Source organism: Sesamum indicum, linkage group LG8 (assembly GCF_000512975.1).
Source record: "Sesamum indicum cultivar Zhongzhi No. 13 linkage group LG8, S_indicum_v1.0, whole genome shotgun sequence".
Taxonomy (NCBI): Eukaryota; Viridiplantae; Streptophyta; class Magnoliopsida; order Lamiales; family Pedaliaceae; genus Sesamum; species Sesamum indicum.
This window is the reverse complement of record NC_026152.1, coordinates 13,199,580-13,222,630: the sequence shown is the minus strand read 5'-3', so window position 1 is coordinate 13,222,630 and position 23,051 is coordinate 13,199,580. Positions and strand designations below refer to the sequence as shown.

Here is a 23,051-nt window from a genome sequence, read left to right as displayed (position 1 = left end):
GATAGTGGTTCTCAACTTGTGAATGAATATTATAAACGATTCCAACCAAAAAAAAAAAATAGTACAAAAAGACATTATTGTTAGTAGTTAGCTTGAAAGTTTGAAACTCTTGCCCTCAACAAATTAGTGTAAATGAACCACCCAAAAGCCATAAGTATCTTTACAAGCTTTTCATGTGTTATGGGAGTTGGGAAACTTGTGATTAAAACTCTCCTCCCCTCCCTCATGTGACTGCTTTTAAAGCCATGTCTCAGAAAATCAAATACACCGTTCTCTCATTCAATTCATATGCACGCCATCGTCAGTACTGTCTCGTACAGAGGTCATTGCATTCTCCAACCATGATTCTTGAACAAGAAACCTAAACTATGAAGGACTTGTCATTGTTTCTTCTCAAGAACTCATTTGGAGCCAAGATGAGAAAGGGTTTCAGAAACTTCTGCAATGGAGAAGCCTCAACGTCGACTCTCCACCAGCAAAAACTCGACCACCTGGGCACGGGACAACGACAACGATCGTTCGTCGACTCCCCCTCCAGAGAACGGCCGCCCACGTTGGAGGAGATGATCTTGCAGTTAGAAATGGAGGAGAAGATGGCCAGGAAGGAGGAGTACAAAGGAGTCGAGCACAGGATGTCGTGCGTGAACAGCTCCGACATCCTGAGAACCGCAAGAACCGCCTTGAATCAGTACCCTCGATTTTCCCTCGACGGGAAGGACGCCATGTACCGGTCTTCGTTCACGAACTTGGCCCCTCTCAGAGTTAAGAACTACGAGTTGGGAGCAGAAAAGAGATCATCATCATCATCGTTTCCTGCTGTGGTCGGCGGGAAGAGTGTGATTTGGTGCAAACCAGGGGTGGTAGGGAGGCTGATGGGGCTTGATGCCATCCCAATTCCTTTGAACAGCCATTACAGACGGGAAAGGCTCAGAGCCATCATAAACAGGCAGAATCTGCGCAAGAGAGAGCAAGTGGAGAAGAGGAGAGTGGTGGGATCTTGCTCCAGAACCGGATATTGCGTCATGAAGCCTGTCGAGATGGAAATCCCGAATGGTGAAGCGGGCTGGCCGATGAGACGTTTTCTCTAGTAACTATTGCACGTAGATTTATGTCATATTGTATGTGACTCCTGTTTTAATAATATAATTATATTTTTTAATTTAAAAAAAAATCATATCGATATCAACGATGTGTGATAAATAATTAGATAAAATATCTAGAAGAATGAATCAACTTCTTTTTGCTAGGTTTTTTGATTGTTTGTATTGATTTCTAAATTATTCATCTTATCTTTGGTCTTGTTATTGATCTTGAAATTATTTGTTCTAGTAATTAATGGTTGATGGATGTGGTAGCATTGATGATATATTTGATTAAATTCTGGTCAAGATAGTAGCTCAGCAAATTAGATGTACGATATACACAAATTATTAGAATCACTTTTGGATCAAATTAGTCCAAAATCATCAAGATAGAAGTTGAACAAATCAAATCAAGGTAGCTAGTATAGTATTAATAGACCAGAGTACATCAATCCAATGTATGTATTTCGGAAAGTGGACCTAAATAGTACAAAATCGTTTGAACAATAATTCTAAGTCAAATGAAGTTTTGCATTGAGGGTGACAGTAAAGTTGAATATAGCTGACCAGAGCATATTAGTCTAACACAATTTAAGAAGTAGACCCCAATTTCTGCGTATACAATTTAGTTTGTATCTCTTTTTTTCTTTTTTAAGGAAAAAACCAAATAATAATATATACCCATAATAATGAAAGTGTACAAAATTGTAGGGGTGGGCAACAGATCTGGTACCCGATATGTTGGATAATGTAAAAACGGACCCAATCCTAAATTGATTAAATGGTGTACGCCTCAGATTCGAGTATTCGTTTAGTCCAGTTAGGGTATTTGAAGAAGCATGTAAGTCTATTTTCATTTCCAATGCTTCAATAGAAAGCAAGGTAAAAGTATATACTTGGGAAAAAAATGGGTCTTTTAATTTTGTTCTCAATTAATTTTGATCCATTGAGTATTATCGTAATCAATTTTTTATCATTAATTTACAAAAATGCATAAATTTGGTTCAATATAGGATTTCTGCTCAATTTTTTGCCGAAATCTGCCATGTGTCATGTAGCGATAATCTGACATGAACTTGAATGATTGAAAAATTCTTTTGCACATGGGATTTGACCCTTAGTCAATTAAAATAGCATTTAAACCCTTCACCATTTATCTCAACTATCCAATATAATCTATGTATCTAGAATATTTCGATATAGATTGATAATATATTTAATGTATTAAATATTGTTAAACATATTATGTTAATATAAATGATTATGCAAATATCTAAATAGTAGCACATTATTCTGTAAAATACATAGATATATTTTTTCTACTAACACATCTATTAATTTTATAAAGGTCTATAGATATTTGAAAACATACAATATAATAATAAATTTATAAAATAAATAATTATGTAAAATATATTAAATTTTAGCATTAAAAAGTAATACATTATTTATTAAAATACATAATATATATTGTCTATTAACATATTTATTAATTTAAAACAGATTTGTAAATATTTCTAAACATACAATATACAATAATAAATTTATAAAATAATATATAAATATAAGCATTAAAAACAATATATTTTCAAGTACATAAATATATTTTTCTGCTAAAATCTCAATATTTTTAGGTTTAACTTTTTTATCAAAACAAATAATATAATATATTAGTTGTTTAAAAATATTTAATATATTTTAATATTGTTATCGATTTATATTGAAATACTTCTACATATATATAGGTTATACAACATAATTGAGCTTATAATACTCGTTATAGCATAAGTGGTAAAGGTCAAACCCCATGAATTACAAAATTTTTTAATTATTTAAGTGCACGTCACATCATCAACTTCATTGCTTAGGTGGAAATTCCAGCGGACACGTGATAGATTCCAGCAAAAATTGAGCAAAAATCCTAAATTGGATCAAATTTACATATTTTTGCAAATTAATAGTAAAAAGCTGATAATGATAATGACCAAAATTAATCGAAGACAAAATTAAAGGACCAAATTTATTTTCCCCTCATAAAATATTTTGAGGATGAATAGTAATTCCCCTCCAATATACATCTGAAGACTGAGGCAATTTCATCAATTTGTAACCCAAGGACATTGCCACTGCTTGACAAAATCTGTACAAAGAACTTCAAGTTGCAATATCCTACATAACTAAAATACCTTCCAAAGTTTTACATACATCTGACCTTAAATTGGACAACAGAAAGTAGGAGAACAATGCAAGAATTTCCTAAGCAAAATAGCATCAGCACCTATGGACAATGAAACAAAAGTTGAAGCAACACAATGAACAATAGATACAATGAAAGAAAAGTTAAAGAAGCACAATGAACAAAAGAAGCACTTTGTTCCTGGACAAATAAAAGCAAGAAAATATACTTCTTATGAACAAATAATTAAACATGTAGAATATAAGGGGACTATACGTAATTGAACAATAATCAAAATATATGAAAAATAAAAAAGTATTTTGTCAAAAATTTACAAGAAGTAGCACCATTAAATGTTAATAATTGTTGAATCAACTCTCAATTTAGTTAACTCTACAATAAAATAGAAAATAGTTAGACAAGTAGATATTAGAGCATACGGAATCGAACAATAATCAAAATACAAGAACAAATAAAAAAGTTCCTTTCTCAACCATTCACTCAAATCCTCTTCAATGCTAAATTGGTTTGGAATCTTCCGAAGCCAATCTTGAGTGCAAATAAGTGCTTGAACTATTTTAGTAAACAAAGAGCTCATAAAAGTATCAAGAACATGACTACAGGTACTAAATGCGGATTCTGAAGCAACAGTTGAGACCAGAACTGCCAATACATCCCGAACTATTTTTGAGATAATTGGAAACTTTTGAGTGTTTACTTTCCACCAATTTAGTATATCAAATTTTTCTCTATGTACTTCAATATCTTCACGATATATTTCTCTAATTCTGATTTCACGCATATAAATATTATTTGGCCCATGACTCATCTTTGTTATGCTCTAGTCCAATATGACAATGGAGAATGACTATAGTGTGACCCCTATGTGTTTCCTCCACGGAAGTAACAACCCTCCACCTTTCTCTTTTGTGTTCATCCTAAATCCAAAATAATTCAATCTTTATTTTAGACTGTCACATCTCCTTGCTAAAACTTGGTCTCGAATATGAAGGCCAAGGAGCCTCACCAGGTCTCCAAGGATACAAACTGTCTAACCCCTGACAGTTCCAAATCAAGAGATTCATTGCAATCGGCAAGAATGCTTGAAATACGATGGTGGTGGGAGGCGCGTGGACAGAGAGGTCGTGGGCTGCAGCAAAAGAGGGTGGGAAAAGAATCCTCTAATAGAAGAAAATGATAAGGTTTCAATTTTTTTTTTTTTTGAATTAAAGGAAATTGTTGAAATTAATGAAAACTACTTAAAATTTTAAAATTATCATATTTTGTTATTAATATTTAATTTTATCCTAGTGATATTAAATGAAATACAAGGTACAACGGAACTTTTAATAGAAAATTCAATCTGTGCCGTTTTAACTATGTATGAACCAACCAACTGGGTAGGACCAATAACTAATAACTTAACTAACTCTTAAACTCAAACATAAATCGATCTAAAAATATATATATAAAAAAACCACCCATGAAAAAAGAACTTATTGCAGTGGAAATAGATAAAAAAATGACTAATCAAAAGCTAAAATAGAGCGGGAAATTGCTTAAATAAATGGGTCAGCAAAGTCATCATGTTGAACACAAAAGAAACTTTTGACCCGAATCATGAGATGACTTCTAATTCCCACTTAATTTATTAATAATTGGTGGAATTGGGATATCTGTATCGAGTCTTGACCCCGATGGATTAGTCTTAAAGGTAGCAGCAATCAAGTACCCCTTTTTACGTTGGTTGAAAGAGTATGTACGACAGGAAAGCATGCAATTTTACTAGGATTCATAATGGAACATTTGGACCTAACCAAATAATACAACCAAAATTATAGTTCGGACCGGTTTAATTAGACTTAAACTAATTATAAATATAGGGATAATTACACTTATCTCACTTTAAGTTTGGCATAATTATATGTAGACTTTGTAGTTTGAAAAATTATATCTAGCAATTTTGAAATTTGTTTCCATCTAACAAATAAATACATCCATTAGTCAAAATTAACTAAATTTGCTAATATTGACAAAATTGAATGAAAATTGATATTTATCCTTGATTGATTGATTACTGACTTATTGCAGATAAAATATTTTTTTTTTCGAACTAAACTACTTTTTTAACGATGAAAATATACCTTCTCAAATGCATTAGCGCGTTAAGACGTATAAGGGTAATTTGATCACAAAAAATTATTTGACCTATAATAAGTCAACTAGGGGTTAATATAGATTCTTTTTTTTGTTGTTGTTGAATTTTGACTAACGAGGGGACTTATTTGTTAAACATAAGTAAACTTCAGGGGTGCTAGATGTAATTTTCCAAAGCATAGAGGGTCTATAATTACACCAAATTTCAGGAGAGCATAGTGTAATTATCGCTATAATATACTTATTGTATAATTAGTATATAGTTAAAGAAAAATAATCAATCACACAATAAATATAATACATTCACCATGTGATTGGTTTGATTTGACAAAACCTGATTTGGGTTAGAATTTTTCATAATACAGTGCTTTTGGTCTATATATCACACTTTGTTTGTAGATTGAAGAAAAAGAGCAATAGTGGCCAATTAGGTTTTGCTCGATTAATAAAGTTTTACAAATATAAGTGGATGTCTACCTTTATAATAATTTTTTTTTGTCTCTTTTAAATATATTTATTACTTTGAATTATTAATATTTTATACCAAAATTTAAATTTAAATGTACTGAACGATATAATGGATGATAAAGTTGTATTAGCACCAAACAAGATAAAATACTAACGATCAAATGATTTAATGGTTGTGATTTTATTTTTATGAAAGATATAGCTCATAATTTCAAATCCCATTAAAAATTAAAAACTCAACTTTGATCCTCTTAAAAAAAATAAAAAATGCTAAATTAACATTATAATAAATCCAAATTTATTAACATGGTGGGATAACCAACACAATGCATTTAAAAAGTCAGTGGTGAATGCTAATCCCCATTGATTGAGGGAAAATTTGGTAATAAAGTTACTAGCACACTTTCTTGAGGAAATTAACTACATATATTTTCAAATTAAAAATTATTAATTAAATTAAATTAAATTAAATTCAACTGCATGCATTCCTGTTAAAATATTAATAGGCTTAAAAAAAATGAATCCGACTTTATGAATTTTTAAAAAGAAACTCATTGTCTCCCTCGTTCAAGAGTTGCGTTGCCCCCTTCCTTAAGAGTTCGGAATGTTATATTGCTCTTTTTTATATTTTTTCTTTTTATAAGATTCGATTCAATATATACATTATCATTAAATCTAAATTCAAAAACTAATTCCACACATTGATATATTCAAATCAAAGAATATATTCACACAATAACGGTGCCTAAATCCACAATATATTTAGTTGTAAAGCCTTAACCTTACCACTTTAGCAAGGCTGGTTGCTGTTCTTTGTTCTATTTAGAGGGTTTTATGCCTATTAGTATTTATACTGGAGTATGTTGCAATTAACTTAATTAAATCAATATCCTAATAAACATGATTGGAACTCAATATCGATGGAATGATTTGGAATTAATCGGAAAGATTTGGTAAAAAGATTTCAAGTAACTTGAATTTGATATCCATAAATAATTTAAAAAATATCATTTAAATTCAAAATTATAAAAAATATAAAAAAATCTATTATTAGAAATTTAAAATCCATCAACTGGAATTTGGCATAATAATATTCCACTAAGTTGAGTGGTCCATGTGGAAAGCTTTTGGCTTTTTGTGTGAAGAATGAAGAGAGGCTTTTTGGGTGTCCATCTTCTATGGTTGTTGCTCTTCAAAAGCAAAGAACAAAACCATTCATTTTCAAAGTGGTGTGTACTTAATTGGTCAAACTCACTTCTTTTGAGAAAATATTATTATCACTTACAACATTCCATCTTTACCCCACTTACTTATTTTGCATTTAATTGATTATGCTTCAGTTTAGCTCAACAATTGCACAATTAATTTTAGAAAATTTTATTTTGAAATCATCAATTTTTAAAAAAATGATTGTAACGTTTCAATTTATAATTTTATAAGTAAAAATTAACCTCATTTATGAGATTAATGAAATGATCAGAAATTTATTTCACAGGCATAATGCAATAAATAGATAAAAAAAAATAATTTCAGTGGAAATAAATGTGTAATTTGGATGAAATTTATTTTTAAAGTGATAATATTAAAATTGGGCCAAATAACACGAGAATCATATTAGCATTTGAAATATTATATGTTTGGACTACTCAATCACATTATCAAACAGGGATTAAATTAATGTATAAATCTCCAATATTTAAAAATTGACGTTTGCTTACATACTTGTATCATGAGCTTGTTTGAAATTCATTTAATTATATCTTAAATGTATTATACTATTTATTTCGTTATTGATAATTTTTAGAATATATGTGACCCTATTTGCTTTGCGAATATAAATTCACTTCATATATAAATTACTTTTGAGTTTAAAATACTCACTCAAATCCTTGATTTAACAATTATCGAAATATACTTTCAAAGTAACTAATATTAAACAAAAATCACTTAAAGATGTTAAAACTTTAATCAACGAATCAAATGCTTTCAAGAGGGACTTTTTCTTGAAGAAAAAAGATATTATTTTTTTAAATAAATCAAGACCGATAATTCTTTTTCTCAAGCGATTTGGACCATGCACCCCTTATTTCTTTCTTTTATTTTTTTTTAAAGTACATCAATTACGATGACAATATAATCTCAAACATTGATAATTATAAAAATTAATATATTAATTATTCATATTAAATATTTATAATTAATCAACAGCTTTTATTAAAATTGAACAACAATTCATATATTAGTAGATATTAATTCTAATACTTGATATCAACCACGTTATTTTGAGTATAAAAAAAAAATAAATAAAAATTCCATGTGAAGTGCTTAGTTGGAGAATATGGCTCTATTAGACTTTATGCACTCTAATTATGCAAAGTTTTGGTGGGGTCAATCTAATGCTTGCACAATTTGAAAGATGTGACATATCCTTTTTTTTTTTAATGATTGAAAGTGCGATATATCATTATTCAAGTAAATTTACTTTTTGATTCATATATGTATATATATATATATTCAAATTATAAATGCCTTTGACAAAGTTTAATCAAGGGAAAGGAAATAAATTGTAAGTCAAAAGAACGTAAAAGTGGTTATAATAATGTTATATATATATATATATATATGTATATAATAATGAACGAATTTTAAAAATAATTATATTGACATTTTCTGAAATTAGATTAAATTTTCATTGGTTTTAAAATTACACTACACCCCGTTGAGGTTATTGTAATTACAGGTATACTTTTATTTAGTGGCAGAAGATTACACAAACAATCACTAAGAGGGGTGTACTTATAGTTTTAATTGCAAAAAGCAAGAGGATTTGTGCATTTAGGCCTAAACTGAAGCAAGGTCAATATAATTTACCTAATTTTAAAAGGTTAAAAGAGGTAAAAATTCTAATTTGAGCGTTTACTTTAAAAAAAAAAATAAGAAATTCTGTTTATGGTGCCAATAAATAGAAAAATTATAATTTTAATCCATAATTGTAAGAAGTGGATTCAGTCTAATTGGAACTGATCAACTTGATATTTAAGTCGACAATTTTAAAGAATTTGAACATTAAAGATAAAATCCATCAAAAATCACAATTTGATTGGAACTTCGGGCTCACATGAGGTGCACTGCACATGCCAAATTGCACCCATAATTACAAGTTTTTGACGAATTTATTCTTAATTTGTCAATTTTTGAAATTTGAATATTGGTTTAATTAAAACATTCGCTCTATATATTACCAATCATTTGTGTATATATATATAGTGCATGATTTTTTTTAAAAAAAAATAAATGTAATGATAAATAATTGATTTACCTAATTGTTTAAAATCTCTTAAGGAAAAAAAAGTACGTAAAAAGAAACAGGATACATGACTAAAAAAGCATGCAAAAAAATGAACACCAAACAGTACTTTCGTCAATTGTGAGCCCGACCAACACGAATATCCACGTAATTGGATTTTTTCAAGGGTTTTGTTTCTTGAATTAAAAATAGAGGTTTTGCAGTTTTTCCATGTTTGAGTTTTTTAAGGTACATATATACATAGAGAGTACACAAATGTGAAGAATTGAAAGACAAAATATGCTCGAAAAATCAACTGTTGTCATCTTGTGTTCCTCAGACATGTTTCAAGGAAACCTATACTATAATGTACATTAATTGGTTTATGTTTATTATATAATAATATGTGTTGCACACAGGTGTGAATCATTAATCATATGTCGTAAATAAATAACTAACACCATAAATCTTTGAGTAGATTATGTAGGTAAATTACATTAATGTTTTCTCATGAGGTAGGGGATGTTCTTGTAATGTTGCAAACGATATAGAATGTTTGTGTAATTAAAGAAATAATAATATAAAACACACACAAACATTTGTTAATGCATAATTGGTTATCCTTATAAAGAAATAAAAATCTCCAAAAAATTAAGAGAATGAAAATGGAAAAAAGGACAAAGAATTGCTCAAACACCACAGCTTTATTTCTTTTTATGTTTTGTCTTGTTTCCATCATTTTAGTATTTTGAGTAACAATATGATGTATTTATATATGTTCCATTTCAAAGAGCCCCACTTTACCCTTTGCCCTTTGCATTCTTCTATATATTATAACAAACAGATGAGGTCCAAATTCTTGAAATTCCAAGTTTTTTTTTTTTTTTCTTTTTGAAATTTCCCAATCATCGAGAGAGAGGGAGAGAGATGAGACACACTACACAGACAGATGCAACCCCACATCCCCTCAAAGACCTAACATTTACACTGAGTAGTCCTTTTATGGGCTCTATAAATTCCCCAACATGGATTTGGATTCCCTCCCCACTCCTTATTCCTTTCCTTCTTTATAAGAGAGAGAGTTAACAAGAAAAAGAAAAAAACCCTTTTAAATTCAAGAGAGAGAGAGAAGAACAAAGAAGAAAAAAACCCTTTAAAATTCAAGAATTGGGAATCATATCATAAACTAAGAAAGAAAGAAAAGAAGGGTTTTACACTTCAAACATGGGGTGCTGCAGAAGAAGGGTTCTTGTTTCTCATCGTCATCTACTTCTCCTCTTTCTTGCATTATCAGCCATAGATGCAAATTTAGAAGGTAATTAATTAACAACATCTTTTGTTCTTAATGAGTAGTTATTTCATTTTTTGATAATTAAGTAATGGTGTAATTGAGGTGTTGTTGAATTAAAAGGGGATGCTCTGTATGCATTGAGAAGAAGTTTAAATGACCCGGAAAAGGTGTTGCAGAGCTGGGATCCGACCCTGGTCGACCCATGCACTTGGTTTCATGTCACCTGCGATCCTGTTCATAATAGGGTTACTCGACTGTCAGTCATCACCCCTTCATTTTTCACTCACTCTTAATTCTCATTAGTTTCAACTAAAGAAGCTAATTTTTTAAATGTTTTTTTTCTTCTTGGAAGTGATCTTGGAAATGCTAAGCTATCAGGGAAGCTTGTGCCTGAGCTGGGGAAGCTGGAAAGCCTTCAGTATCTGTCAGTACCGTATACTCTACCCGGGGGGGGGGGGGGTTTTATCAATACCAATTCCCGGGGGGGGGGGGGTGTTCTGATATATGCATTACTACATTTAATAAGCAAGTACTAATTAATTAAATGAAATGCATGGTTGGTGGTTTAATTACAGGGAACTGTACATGAACAACTTGACGGGACCAATTCCAGCAGAACTCGGACAGCTCAAGAGTCTTGTGAGCCTGGATTTGTACCATAACAACCTTACTGGATCAATCCCTCCTTCTTTCTCAAACCTTTCAAATCTCAAATTCCTGTAATAATTTCCATCTGCTGCTGCTGCTGCTTTATTACATTATTATTATTTTAGTATGTATCATTGTTTTGTGCTTCTGATACGGCGACATTATCATCAGGCGGCTTAATGGTAACAGGCTGACTGGAAGAATTCCTAGGGAACTTACCAAGCTTGGAAACCTCAAGATTTTGTGAGCCTTATTATTATTCAAGATTTGAAGCTAGCTAATTAAGTAGCCCTTCGCATGGTTTTGATTAATTTGGAACTTATTTCTGCCTGCACAGCGATGTGTCGGACAATGATTTGTGTGGGACGATCCCAACGGTGGGCGCCTTCTCTAAGTTCACCCAAGAAAGGTAGCTTATTGAAAACGATAGCTTACAAACTCATACATCTTGTAATACACCTTTAGAATTTATAAGATATTGAATCTTATTTTTAAAATTAAATCTTCTCGAATGTTTAAATAAAATAAGATCACGAAACTTATAAAATGTCTACCACAATTTCAAAAGGAATTAATTTGTTAGGAGTTTAAAAATAAATTGAGAATTCCTTACTTTTTCTATTCCAAACGAGCTTACAAACTCCAAACATCTTATTTCTTGTGATCTTATAAATTTATTCTCAAAAGAACTTATCAAACATTTTATAAAGTCTTGAAAGCTGATAAGAGCACGCCCCAAGTATATGAACTGATTGTGAAGTATCGGCTGCAGTATATATTGTTGAATTGATTTGTCTAATTTTGATTGAGCATTTTGTTCTCTTTTTCCCTGGTTTTGCAGTTTTGCGAACAACTCAAGATTAGAAGGGCCTGAGCTGATGGGATTCGTGAGATACAACGTCGGAGGCTGCAAATGAAAGATGTTTAGAAGTAATAATACCAGATAGAATTGCGCTATGAGTAATGTGTTGGAACCAGACATCATTGTAACTAGTAAACTCTATGGGATTGGGTCTTAAATAGTTAGCTTTGATGGCCCTCTCAGAACTACTGTTTGTTCAAAAGTTCAAACTATGAGATATGGATATCCCAAGTCCACCTCAAATCATATGGAGTATATAAGAGATGGGAACAATCTTCAAATAGTAATATATATATATATATATATATATATATATAAAGCAATCTCAGCAATTGTTACCAGTATTAATTGAAACAAGATTTGCATTGAGCAAGGGTAACTCCCAGGTCCAAGCTAGACCTAATTATATGACGATAGCTGATCATTCTCAATAGCTCAGACAATGTCCAATTAATATCAATCTTGCACTGATTCAGACTCGTTTCCAGAAGGCTAGTACTGTTACAGCTTCCATATCTAGGACATGGTTCATTACAAAATTGATTGTGTCACTGGTTATGGTACAATATTTGCTCATAACAGCGACTAGATAGCAAATCTGAGGAGCTAGTGATTTATACATGACTAACAAAATTAGAAAGAGTTAACTAGTAACTATTAACAAATTTCCCTTTGATGGCTGAGAAGTAGAGCGGCGCTCTAATGTATCCTCTTCAAGTTACCTGTCAACAATAATACCAAATCAGCATCATTATCGTGTAAACGCAGGCATGCATCGAAAAAAAAAAATTCCACAACAAGAGAAATAACATGTTCAAAATGAAATCAGTACTCTGTTAAAGTCAATGAAGAGAGTGCACAGCTGATTTTACTACTTTTTGGGTTTAGTGAACCTACACGTCTCGTTTCGTTAACTTGTGTCAGTAATATCATTTTTCCACTAATTTGTGCTCATGGTACTTCTCTCTTTATATTTGACTAAGAAACAGGCTAATCATGCACAACTCACAAACTCAAAGAGTAAAATGTAATATGCTGCAGTATTTCGCGAGCATTTGCAATCTATCAACTCTCGGGAACATTAAATAGACAACTCAATACTCCCGGTTCTAAGCTTGTAGCTATCCAGATCATCTACATTAGCACATTTATCACTGAGTGAGAGCAAAATAATAAAATAAAAGTCCTTTTTCGTGTTTGTAGACATTTCACCCACATGACGAAGTGTTTTTATAGGTGAGTGAGACTTTGAAGTGAACGCATGAATTCTCCTTTAGTTCGATCAAATATCCACATGGAATTGGAGCAGGGGGGACTAGCATATTTTAAAATATTCTTCTGTTTTTGTATTGAGAGCCCAAGGCATATGCCTCCTTTCGCTTCTCTTTGTTGTAAGTGCTAAAACCAAATAAAACGTTGGCATATTTAACTTCGTTTCAACAGATATTTGCTGTAAGCCTATGCATTTTCAGTATAGGTAGATAATCTGTATCATCTGCAGAGTACCTGAAAACTACGTTAATTACAGAGGCCCTCTTGAGGATACACTAAACCAGAGAGCTCTCTTGCGCCTAAAACTGCCATGGCACAGCGGTGACTTAGATCTTTAGGTATCAAAAAGAATGAACCATATACATTTTCCTCCTAAACAATAAGAAATCTGCATAATTCCACGAAAAAATGCAACATGGCTCCAGAGCCACCCTATCCAAATACTAAAGCAAAGACATGAACACAGATAAGGGTTCTATCCTCCAGATCCAGTTTTTTTCATTTTGTGGAGTTTTTGACCCTCTAGCAGAAATCTCTCTCTACCTCTATCAAGGTGGTATAGATACTTCAATCCATATTCTTCTAGGAAGGTGGGTGATAACTGAAGCAATTTTTCTTCTGTGTCTGTATAAATTTTGTGTATACCCTATTGAAATTTTACCTTATTTAATAAACAATATCAATATGCATGCTTTAGCTGAGAAGTGAATTTTCCAATTACCTTCAGTCATCTGGCTGGCTAGTAGCTATGATGTAGGAGAAGCTGGCTGGACAGGAGAGGAAATATCTTCTGCCATCTTTAAGTCTTGAGAACCTTCTGAAGGAACATGTAATGCTATTTCTATTGAACCTCCAGCCGGAATGGAGTAGCTGCGTGGCAATGACTGCGGTGTCATAGTGAGTGCAGATGCTGCTGTGGATGTTGTCGATACACATGCAGTAGACAGCTCATGACTCTGTGATATTAAGGGACCAGAATGAGCACCACGATTGGAGGGTCTTCTAGCAGCTAAATGAGCTGGGGGGCGAGGAAGCTCATGAAGCTCACTAATTTTAGGGGATGACACGAAAGTAGGTGAAACACGAGAAGACAACTTGGGGGTTGATGCTGGATGGGGTAATGGGGTGCGTAATAGGGACCCGGAAAATGGTGGAGGGAAGGCTGATGAGACAATGGGCCCACTGGCTGTGAAATTTCGGTTATGTGGCCATGGATTTCCTGTTAATGGACCAGAGAAAGCCTGTCTTTTGGCTTTCTTAGCATGAGATGCGACATTTTGGTCAAGTTGTTTAAGTGAAAGGCCTTCTGTCAATGGAGGGGGCAAGGGAGTTGCTTTAGTGGTGTTGTTGCTCTCTTTCAGTACAGATTGCATGTCTAAGATGATTGGTCCAGATAATTTCTCATTTGCCCCAAGTTTCTCATACTTGCTCTGATCTAAAGGAGATGAATGCCGAAGGTTGAACACTGTTTGTCTTGTTTGAGATACTTCATTCAACAATTTCCCCGATACTGGACTCTTTGCCTCATCTGGCGTGGGTAGGACATAAGAAGTGAATTTTCGTGATGCCGAAGACCCCAAATGCTTCACTCGCTCAGCTGAATCAAGTTTCTTTTCAGGAAAGAGAGGTGCTGATTTGCTGATCACTCGGGGCCCTCTTTGGAAAGAAAAAGAATTTCGACCAGGACTTCGTAAAATCTCCTGAAAGCATGGACCGAAAGTACACCATAATGCGTTGTTAATATCAATCTAATAATGGAGTTGGAGAAATATTTAAATACAAGACGTGTGACTCACAATGCAAACATCAAAAAACGAAACTGAATGCATGCTTTCCTATGTATGAAATTGTGGATTACTTGGACTTCAAATGAAACATCCACCACACAGATGCAACCCGTGAACTATAACAACTTCTGTCTTCATTCAACGCTTTAAGAGAATAACATCAGATAAAATCCAAGGTGCAAAAATCTTTCTCATTGTCCGGGCAGTCTTCATTCAGATAGGTAGATCTATAACTACGTCAACTATTAGTTGCAACAAATTTATTTCATCAAACAAATCCGTTTGCTCATAAATGGAACAACTACTATCATGAATCTCACTGTTAATCCTACTTTCCCTTTATGATGTCCCAGCACTTGGTCCAATTCAAAAGTCACCAATTCGTTTCTGTAATTACCGAATTATGCTTTGAACTTCTTTTTGAAGCAATTTTTAACTAAGACCCAAAGTTCAAAGAGGAGGAAAACAGAAGGGAGAAAAAAATTTACAAAATAAAGCAGCATGTACGAAAACTTATTAAAAAGTTTAGTTGAACTTTGACGTGGTCAGGTAGGAGGCAGTGGCAATTAGGAGAAAGAACCATCAGCAAAAACATACAACTTGAATTCCTCACCATTGCAGAAACCAATTTAACGTCAGCAGCAAATACCGCATCAGTATTATCCAACTGCAAAAATATAACAAATTTTAAGTAACCATAGATGGCTATATCAGCTGAAATTATGACAAATAATCGGAGAAACAAGTTTCAAGAATAGTCTGAGAAGATAATTTTAGTGAAGATTAGCAAACAAGCCCATCAAGGCAATGACTCATTGTGTATCATGGTACCCATGAGGTTAAGATGGTTTATCTATCACAAACAAAATGCTAACTGATTGCCAATATGAAAAACTGTTTTCCTAGTATAATCTGGCTGTGCTCCTTATGAACTCCCAGATGGCTTACAGAGGCAGCTGCATTTAAAATGCACGAATTGACAGGTTAAAGGATGATGAGTGACCAGTTAGTAACTCAAAGCAGTACAACAACTTCAAGGATTTCATAGTTTCACATGCCAAAAGGAAGTTTTGCTCCGTCAGTCAAAATTTAAGTTACCCCAACAGTTGGAACACCCTTTAAGATCAAATTAGTGTCAATAAGCAAGACTTGTGGTGCTTGAACAACAGCGAAAGCATGTGAAATAGTTGATCAGAAGTTCTTTATTTTGACTGACAGACGGATATTCTACTTCAGTATCAAGAGATGTTAAAGTTGTACCTCCATTGAATTTTTTGATGAAGAGACTTCTTGGACTGGACCATTTTGTCCATAGTCAAAACTCAATTCTCCTTCATCATGGGTTTCTGAACCATCTTCAGTTTCATCGTCTCCATCACTTTCATCATCATCATCATAAATATCACGCTCATCATCTTTGAGTCCAGTAAATTGGTAATCAATATGGAGCTGTTCGGCAAGCATCCTGACATGTGGCTCAATTGCCTCCAAAGATCGGAGCGCCTTCTTGAAGAAGTACAACTGTTGTAAAAGTGAAGATCTATGAGTCAACTGTGATGTAACAAGAAATCACGTTTCATGTATCTAATGTTTTCTCAGAAAGAAAACAAACCTGTGCAGCATGATGCCGAGATGCCTGTGTCAAAAAACTACGGGATTGTCCTTGTTTTAGAGATTTCATGCGGAAGACAAATACATTTGCCTCCTCATCATATTCATCATGTGCTTCTTGCAGCAGGGGCGAGTTAAAACATTCGCCTTTACTGTTTCTTAACCTCCCTCTCTCTTTCTGTTTCTTCATCAGATCTTCATATATTTCTCTGGAAGTTATTTCAGAACAAAAGGAAACAATATGAGGTTAAGAATAAACAAGTGAAACCTCCGCTAGTGTTGAGAAAATGGTAAGAAAAGTGTCTAAACAAATGAACCGGATAGAACCTTTTCCCATCACATCGCTTCTTCATCTCCTGTATAAAGGGGGGAAAAGGTTAGGTGAACAGCTGACGTATAAATTGCAGCCAAAGAAACGAGTCAAATATCTCTTCTGGAGATTTTCTCTTGGTATTAAGTTAAGAAGTAAAAGCTAGAACGATATAAAATCCACATTAAGGGCTCATTTGGTCCGCGTGAAAAATACACATGTGAAAAAGTGAAAGTATAAAGGGACTTATACAAAAAGGTTATAAATGGAGGGGAAGTAAAGCTGCAAAAATATGAAACACCTCCCAAACCAAATTTTGTTTGTGTCGAAAATCAGGCTAAAAAGACCATGAAAGTACCCATTTTATTTTTATTTACTATATTGTCTGTAGACATAATTTATCTATAAAACAAGACTCCTTTATTTGAAAGATTGACATCTAAACAATATTTCATTCGTATTCTTGTTGAATGTTGATGCATATTTTTATTAATAAGTTAACAGGTTCATTTTTATTTTTTTAAGTTTAAAATTATCTTAGTTTTAAATTATTTATTTACTTAGACAAAATAATGAGAAAACGGCTAGTTGTTAAAAATTACAAAAGATAATCTTTTTTTCTGAGTCTATTTCTTAACAAACACGTGGAAATATTTAAGATTTACTACCCTATCAATAATACAAACAATTTAAGGAAAAGTGTTATTGCTTCCCCTCCCCTTCCCTTTTCACTTCCTTTTCCCTTTTCCACTCACTGAATCAAACAAATCCTAAGTGAATACAATTGGTTGCAAAGCACACTAATAACAGTAAAGGCAGGCAAAAAATTAAAGCAAGCTAGTGAGCGGGGGCAACACAAACGAAACACAAAACTAAAAGGAATCCAAGCCACCATACTTCCATTAAAATCCAAGAAATACAGTATCTGGAAATTGAAAAGAAGGGGGAAAATAGAGAGAACATAAACTCAACCAGGAAAAAAGCCTAAGTCAACACAATTGGTCACAAAACACACTAGTAACTGTAGAGGCAGGCAAAAAATTACAGCAAGCTAGTGAGCGAAGGCAAGACAAAAGAAAACAAAAAAATGCTACAGGAATCAAAGCCACCATACTTTCCACTGGAATCCAAGAAATACAGTATCTGGAAATGGAAAAGAAAGGGGAAAGATAGAGAAAACATATACTTGACCAGAAAAATGACATGCTTCTGGTGATACTTGGAAGAGAATTCAAGGGTTACCTTTATCCCCCTCAAATACCAGCATTTGTACAATTGTACTCTTTAAAATACATGATCAATGCAGTTATCCATGAACTATTTCAAATAATAATAACAAAAGAGCAACCATAATACATTATCTATGCATTATTACCTCTACTGTGCGAAGTTCATTCAGAAGAGACTCTGATGGGTTTGTAATCGTCTGGAATATATGAGAACGCTGACATACAGAATAAATAAATCAGCTTAAAAATCAGTGCAGGAAGTAGAAACTATTTTATACACATCAGTCAACACTCACATAACCATCAACAAGTTTCTGAAGTTCAAACTGTACTTTACCCAGCATTAATAAAACTTTTCCTGCATGATAAAAGCTATTAGTTATTTTGGAAGAGAAAACTATAATATTTGATTCACTGCAAACAGACACAGATTATAAAGAGAAAGCAATGAGAGAGAAATTTAAAGGCATATGGCAAATTTGTCGTCTCGTCCTAGCAGCATCAGAGGATAAAACTTGTTTAGCAGAATGACTTTGGGTCGCTAATCCAAATTATGCTTTAATAAATCCACATAATATGCTTTCTCCAGTTTAATAAACTACTCAGCAACCAACAGGTCGCTTAGGGTTGCATCATGCAAACTCATACTTGTGTATTCTACATGACAGGAACACCTCTTCCCAAGACAAACTCTCAAAGTTAACAAAAATGTAACAGAAAAGCAATTGTGTCACAAACATCTAAGAAATAATATTCTTACTCATTCAACGGGCAATAAAATGGAACAAATTGATCCATGAATATCCTAAAGTTAAGTTCAAAAGACCAATCAACCTGAATTAGATAAGAGTTATATTTTTAAGAAATTGCCTCCCCATACCCGCACACATATTGCAGAATTTATGAATTACCAACTAATTCTTCATATATTCTACATTCATGGACATCATCGTCCATTTTCTTCAACGACAAACATGTACGTGCATGAGAAAATTTCAGCCTACCACTTTCTTCATCATCATTCAGAGCTGTTTTCTCAAGAAGACAATCACCCATTTCCCTCAGTGATTCTGAAAATTCTGAAAAGAAAGGGGATTGGTTAAGGGAACTTCATGAAAGTTCAATCAAATAAAAATCAATCAATAAGAGATCTTCAAGAAATGTAAGAGGAAACACAAATTTGTCAAGTTTCTCATATCAAAATGTACAAGGAACAACTGTGCATTTGAAATATGAAGCATAGCCACATAAAAGAATATCTACTTGCAACCGAGACTAAGGCTTGTCTATGTAAGGTTTTAAATAGAATTAATTGGAAAACATGGCCCTATGAAGGTCATCAAAAGCAACCCTTTTTCTCAGTGTTTCTGAAATTCCGAAAAGAAAGGGGCTTGGCAAAGGAACTTCATGCGAATTTAATCGAATAAAAATCAATGGATAAAAGACCTGAAGAAATGTGAGAGAAAACACAAATTGTTCAAGTTTCTCATACCAAAATGTACAAGGAACAATGGTGCAATTGGAATATGAAGCACCAGCGCAAAAAGAATATCTACTTGCAACTGAGACTAAGGCTAGTTTACGTAAGGCTTTAAATAGATTTAATTTGGAAATGTGACCCTATTAACCATAGTTGTGGTACCACATCACAGGCATCTTCATCAAAGCAACCCAAAAAGGGTCTACTTCATCTAGATCTACTTTACACCGTCTTCATCCTATTCATGAAGAAAAATAAAAAGGAAAGTCTGATGATACTAAAGAAGACAATAATTGCTTTAGATCCGATGATCATGGAGATGATGACAATGATGATGATGATGGAGACGAAAATGAAGATGATCTAATAAAAATAGATGATTAGATTATACCCTTATTTGCTTTTCGGTAAAAAAATGTAGGATTTATTCAATCCTTCTTACATTTGGATCTTTTTTGTTTTCTTTAACATCACTTGTTTTTCATCTTCTTTTAATGGTTATATAACGTTTTTTAATGTTGAACTTGTTATTTAATCTTTGTAGTTTGTATTTAACTTTTTTTTTTTACATTATTGTCATTGAAAAATATTAATAATACAAATATATAAATTATTTTTGCAAATTAGCGTCGTGCTTCAAAAAGGCCCACGTTGCGCCATGCGCCCTTGTGCACCATGAGCCTTTAACAACTATGCTATGTACAAATGGGCACATTGATCGAACTAACTGTATCACATACAGCTTCATGTTCTGTATAGACAGATAATGTAATTTGTACTCTCATAATATCACCGGAATCGGAAACAATTTTCCAAAAATGATATAGTGCCCTTCTTCAACATTATTGTTGCTTCCTTTAACCATAAGGCAAGCAATCTTAAACAAAGACTTTTTTCTAACAGCCAATGCATGCTTTATTTTCTTTCAAGTCATGTGAAATTTGAGTAGCTAAAGAACTCTTCAGACGAACCTAGAACACTTGTCAGGTAATTTTTCCGTGTGGCTAATGATCAAGGATATCAAATGGCAAATGATTAAAGCAAGCTATCACATTATATACCAGCGAACAAACCATTATTATACTAATCAAAGCAAAAATGACTTAAAAACTGAATATTGGAGTGGGATTATCAAGAGAAATTCAACTTGAATTCAAAATCAATGACAATTTACTTCATAACTTCACAGAAGTATTTCAAGAATATAAAGGGTTCTTATTGTCATCAAGATACCATATACACTGTTTGCAGTTGCGGCCGCAGCAGAAAGTAACCTATCATAGCAGTCCCTCATATCATTCATGTCCTGATAGAGAAAAAACAAATTTTTTTATCAATTAGAATCACAGAGTGAAACTTTCACAAGTGGTATGTGGTGATCCAACACAACTATTTAGCTAATGCAAATAAGGTTGACATATGCCAGAAAGAAATATGTGATGTCTCTGAAACAGTACTACTCATCATAAACATGTCTGCACCTTCCATAGGCCTCAACCCTTCCGTAACCACCAACTTGAAGACCAGATAAACCACATATGTAAATACCATGGACACCGAAGCAAACTTCTCAGCACATGGTTATACCACACAAAATGTCACGCGACAATAGTTCCACATCGCAGAAGGATTCTGTAAGTATACTATTCAAAGAAATAACAGCAAACAAGTTGGTAGATGCAACACATTTTTTATTCTAACAATAGACTGAAACATGTACTGATTTGAAGGGGGATTGAATATCTGAAGAGTCAACATATCATCAGTTCGAGTTTCCACGAGGCAATGTTGCATTTTGTTTTGTTATGCAGTGACTTCATAATCACCTAGTTGTCCAATAATATTTTACAAAATCAAGGTGTTAGACACCTCTTGAGAATACAAAGACTTGATTTATTGCCATCACAAAAGCTGAATTCATGTTTTTCCTTCCTGTTTTTTTCCTTTAAAAGAAAATGCAGACTTTATTTATTACCATCTGCAAAGCTGAATTCATATTTTCCTTTCCTTTTATTTTCTTTCTTCTTTTTAACATTTTCTTGATTCGGACCAAATGGTTCAGTATTTATCAAAAGACTCATAGAAAGTCATTCCATCATATAAAGTTCATTATTTTAAGATGGTGCATAAAAAATACAGTCAGTACAAACAGAAAAATTGCAATAACAATTGTAGTTCAGATCACCGAACTCACTCAAAAGTACCATGTTCATGGCAAAATAACTCAGACTATAACATTTAAGATACTAAAATAACCACACCTACTGCTACTTCATCAAGACAGTTGACCAGTCAAAGCTCCATGAATCTTGTTAAATTGAGGAATACTGTGATAAATCAATCATAAACAACAAATTCCCTATTCCAAAATTCTGCAAATAAATTTGCTAAATTCCCCTTAATTATACGAAATTCCCCATGAACTAAACACCTTAAACCCAGAAAATAAACAAAAGAAAACCGCAAATTCTTAATCTATTATTCCTACTCAAACCAAATCACAGCGTAAATTTACCTGCGTAGCTCGAGCGAGCTCATCTAGAGCCAGAGATTGATGATGCTTTTGCGCTCTCCTGTCGTGCCTAAGCGCTGCGAATTTCTGCAATTTCCTCAGCGACGTCTTCATCTCGCTGATTTTTTTCTCAAAACAAGTATGCAAGGTCACAAACACACCACAAAAAATTTCTACACACGCACCAGAGCTGAATTTACAAAGGCAAAAAACAAAGGTGGGAGAGTGGAATTGATTAGTGATAATGAAACCCTAGATCAAATTGAATGTTGAGAGAGAGAGCGAGAGAGAGAGAAAGAGTAGAATGTGGAATTGAATTTGCACGGAACCAAAGAGGTCGCCATTTTTGGTTACGTCAAAGCTGTTAGAAAACTACTACCATGTCAGATCAAGGACTTCGCCTCATTTCTTTTCTTTTCTTTTCTTCTTTCCCTTTTTTTTCCCCTCTCAAAAATATTAAAACATAAAAATTACAAATAATTTAAATTTGAATAATAGTAAATTCAAGAATTCCAAAAACTACTCTTGGACTAGCATTCATGTTCCTAAATTAAAAAAAAATAACATTAAACTAATAAATTAATTGGATCATATGTAAATTACGTGTAATTTTGCGACCCAAATGATGAAAATTGCAATAATTTAAAAATTACAGTATTAAATTGTAAAAATCAGTTCAGAATTAAAAATGTCACCCTCCATAAGGTCGGAAAAATGATATTGAATAGATATATTCATTTAAAAAGTATATTTATAAAAGAGCGTGACTTTTCAAATTGAATAATCACATTTTCATATGAAAGGACATACCGTTACACACAAATAACATATTATTTAATCATAATAACATATCTTTTCAATTGAAAAATATACCAATTCA

The 23,051-nt window shown here is 32.8% G+C and overlaps 3 protein-coding genes across 3 annotated transcripts; 2 read left to right on the top strand and 1 right to left on the bottom strand.

Moving 5' to 3' along the window:
• Positions 1-1,127, top strand: LOC110012467. The gene has a single exon (XM_020696309.1). It carries the CDS (start codon positions 369-371, stop codon positions 1,086-1,088), a length of 720 nt encoding a protein of 239 aa, XP_020551968.1. The 5' UTR covers positions 1-368; the 3' UTR covers positions 1,089-1,127.
• On the top strand, positions 10,233-12,213 carry LOC105168460 (somatic embryogenesis receptor kinase 2). Its single transcript, XM_011088551.2, has 7 exons — positions 10,233-10,484; positions 10,581-10,716; positions 10,813-10,884; positions 11,036-11,179; positions 11,280-11,351; positions 11,446-11,517; positions 11,950-12,213. Exons 1-7 carry the CDS (start codon positions 10,394-10,396, stop codon positions 12,023-12,025), a joined length of 663 nt encoding a protein of 220 aa, XP_011086853.1. The 5' UTR covers positions 10,233-10,393; the 3' UTR covers positions 12,026-12,213.
• LOC105168459 (uncharacterized protein At2g33490) lies at positions 12,392-22,592 on the bottom strand. Its single transcript, XM_011088550.2, has 11 exons — positions 22,175-22,592; positions 20,893-20,965; positions 19,184-19,258; positions 18,476-18,537; positions 18,326-18,394; positions 16,968-16,996; positions 16,642-16,849; positions 16,290-16,550; positions 15,643-15,696; positions 13,964-14,942; positions 12,392-12,692 (listed from the first exon to the last, which is right to left on the bottom strand). The coding sequence occupies exons 1-10, from the start codon at positions 22,283-22,285 to the stop codon at positions 13,989-13,991; spliced, it is 1,896 nt and encodes a 631-aa protein (XP_011086852.1). The 5' UTR covers positions 22,286-22,592; the 3' UTR covers positions 12,392-12,692; positions 13,964-13,988.

Bases quoted from the DNA above. Each gene is read 5' to 3' on its own strand.
- LOC110012467 (XM_020696309.1), top strand. From the start codon at position 369: ATGAAGGACTTGTCATTGTTTCTTCTCAAGAACTCATTTGGAGCCAAG.
- LOC105168460 (XM_011088551.2), top strand. From the start codon at position 10,394: ATGGGGTGCTGCAGAAGAAGGGTTCTTGTTTCTCATCGTCATCTACTT. The intron at 11,352-11,445 runs GTGAGCCTTATT...CTGCCTGCACAG, and splicing joins CTTGGAAACCTCAAGATTTT to CGATGTGTCGGACAATGATT. The intron at 11,518-11,949 runs GTAGCTTATTGA...CTGGTTTTGCAG, and splicing joins TCTAAGTTCACCCAAGAAAG to TTTTGCGAACAACTCAAGAT.
- LOC105168459 (XM_011088550.2), bottom strand. From the start codon at position 22,285: ATGAAGACGTCGCTGAGGAAATTGCAGAAATTCGCAGCGCTTAGGCAC. The intron at 20,966-22,174 runs GTAAATTTACGC...TTTCTCTATCAG, and splicing joins AGCTCGCTCGAGCTACGCAG to GACATGAATGATATGAGGGA. The intron at 16,997-18,325 runs GTAATAATGCAT...CCCTTTATACAG, and splicing joins ATGAACTTCGCACAGTAGAG to GAGATGAAGAAGCGATGTGA.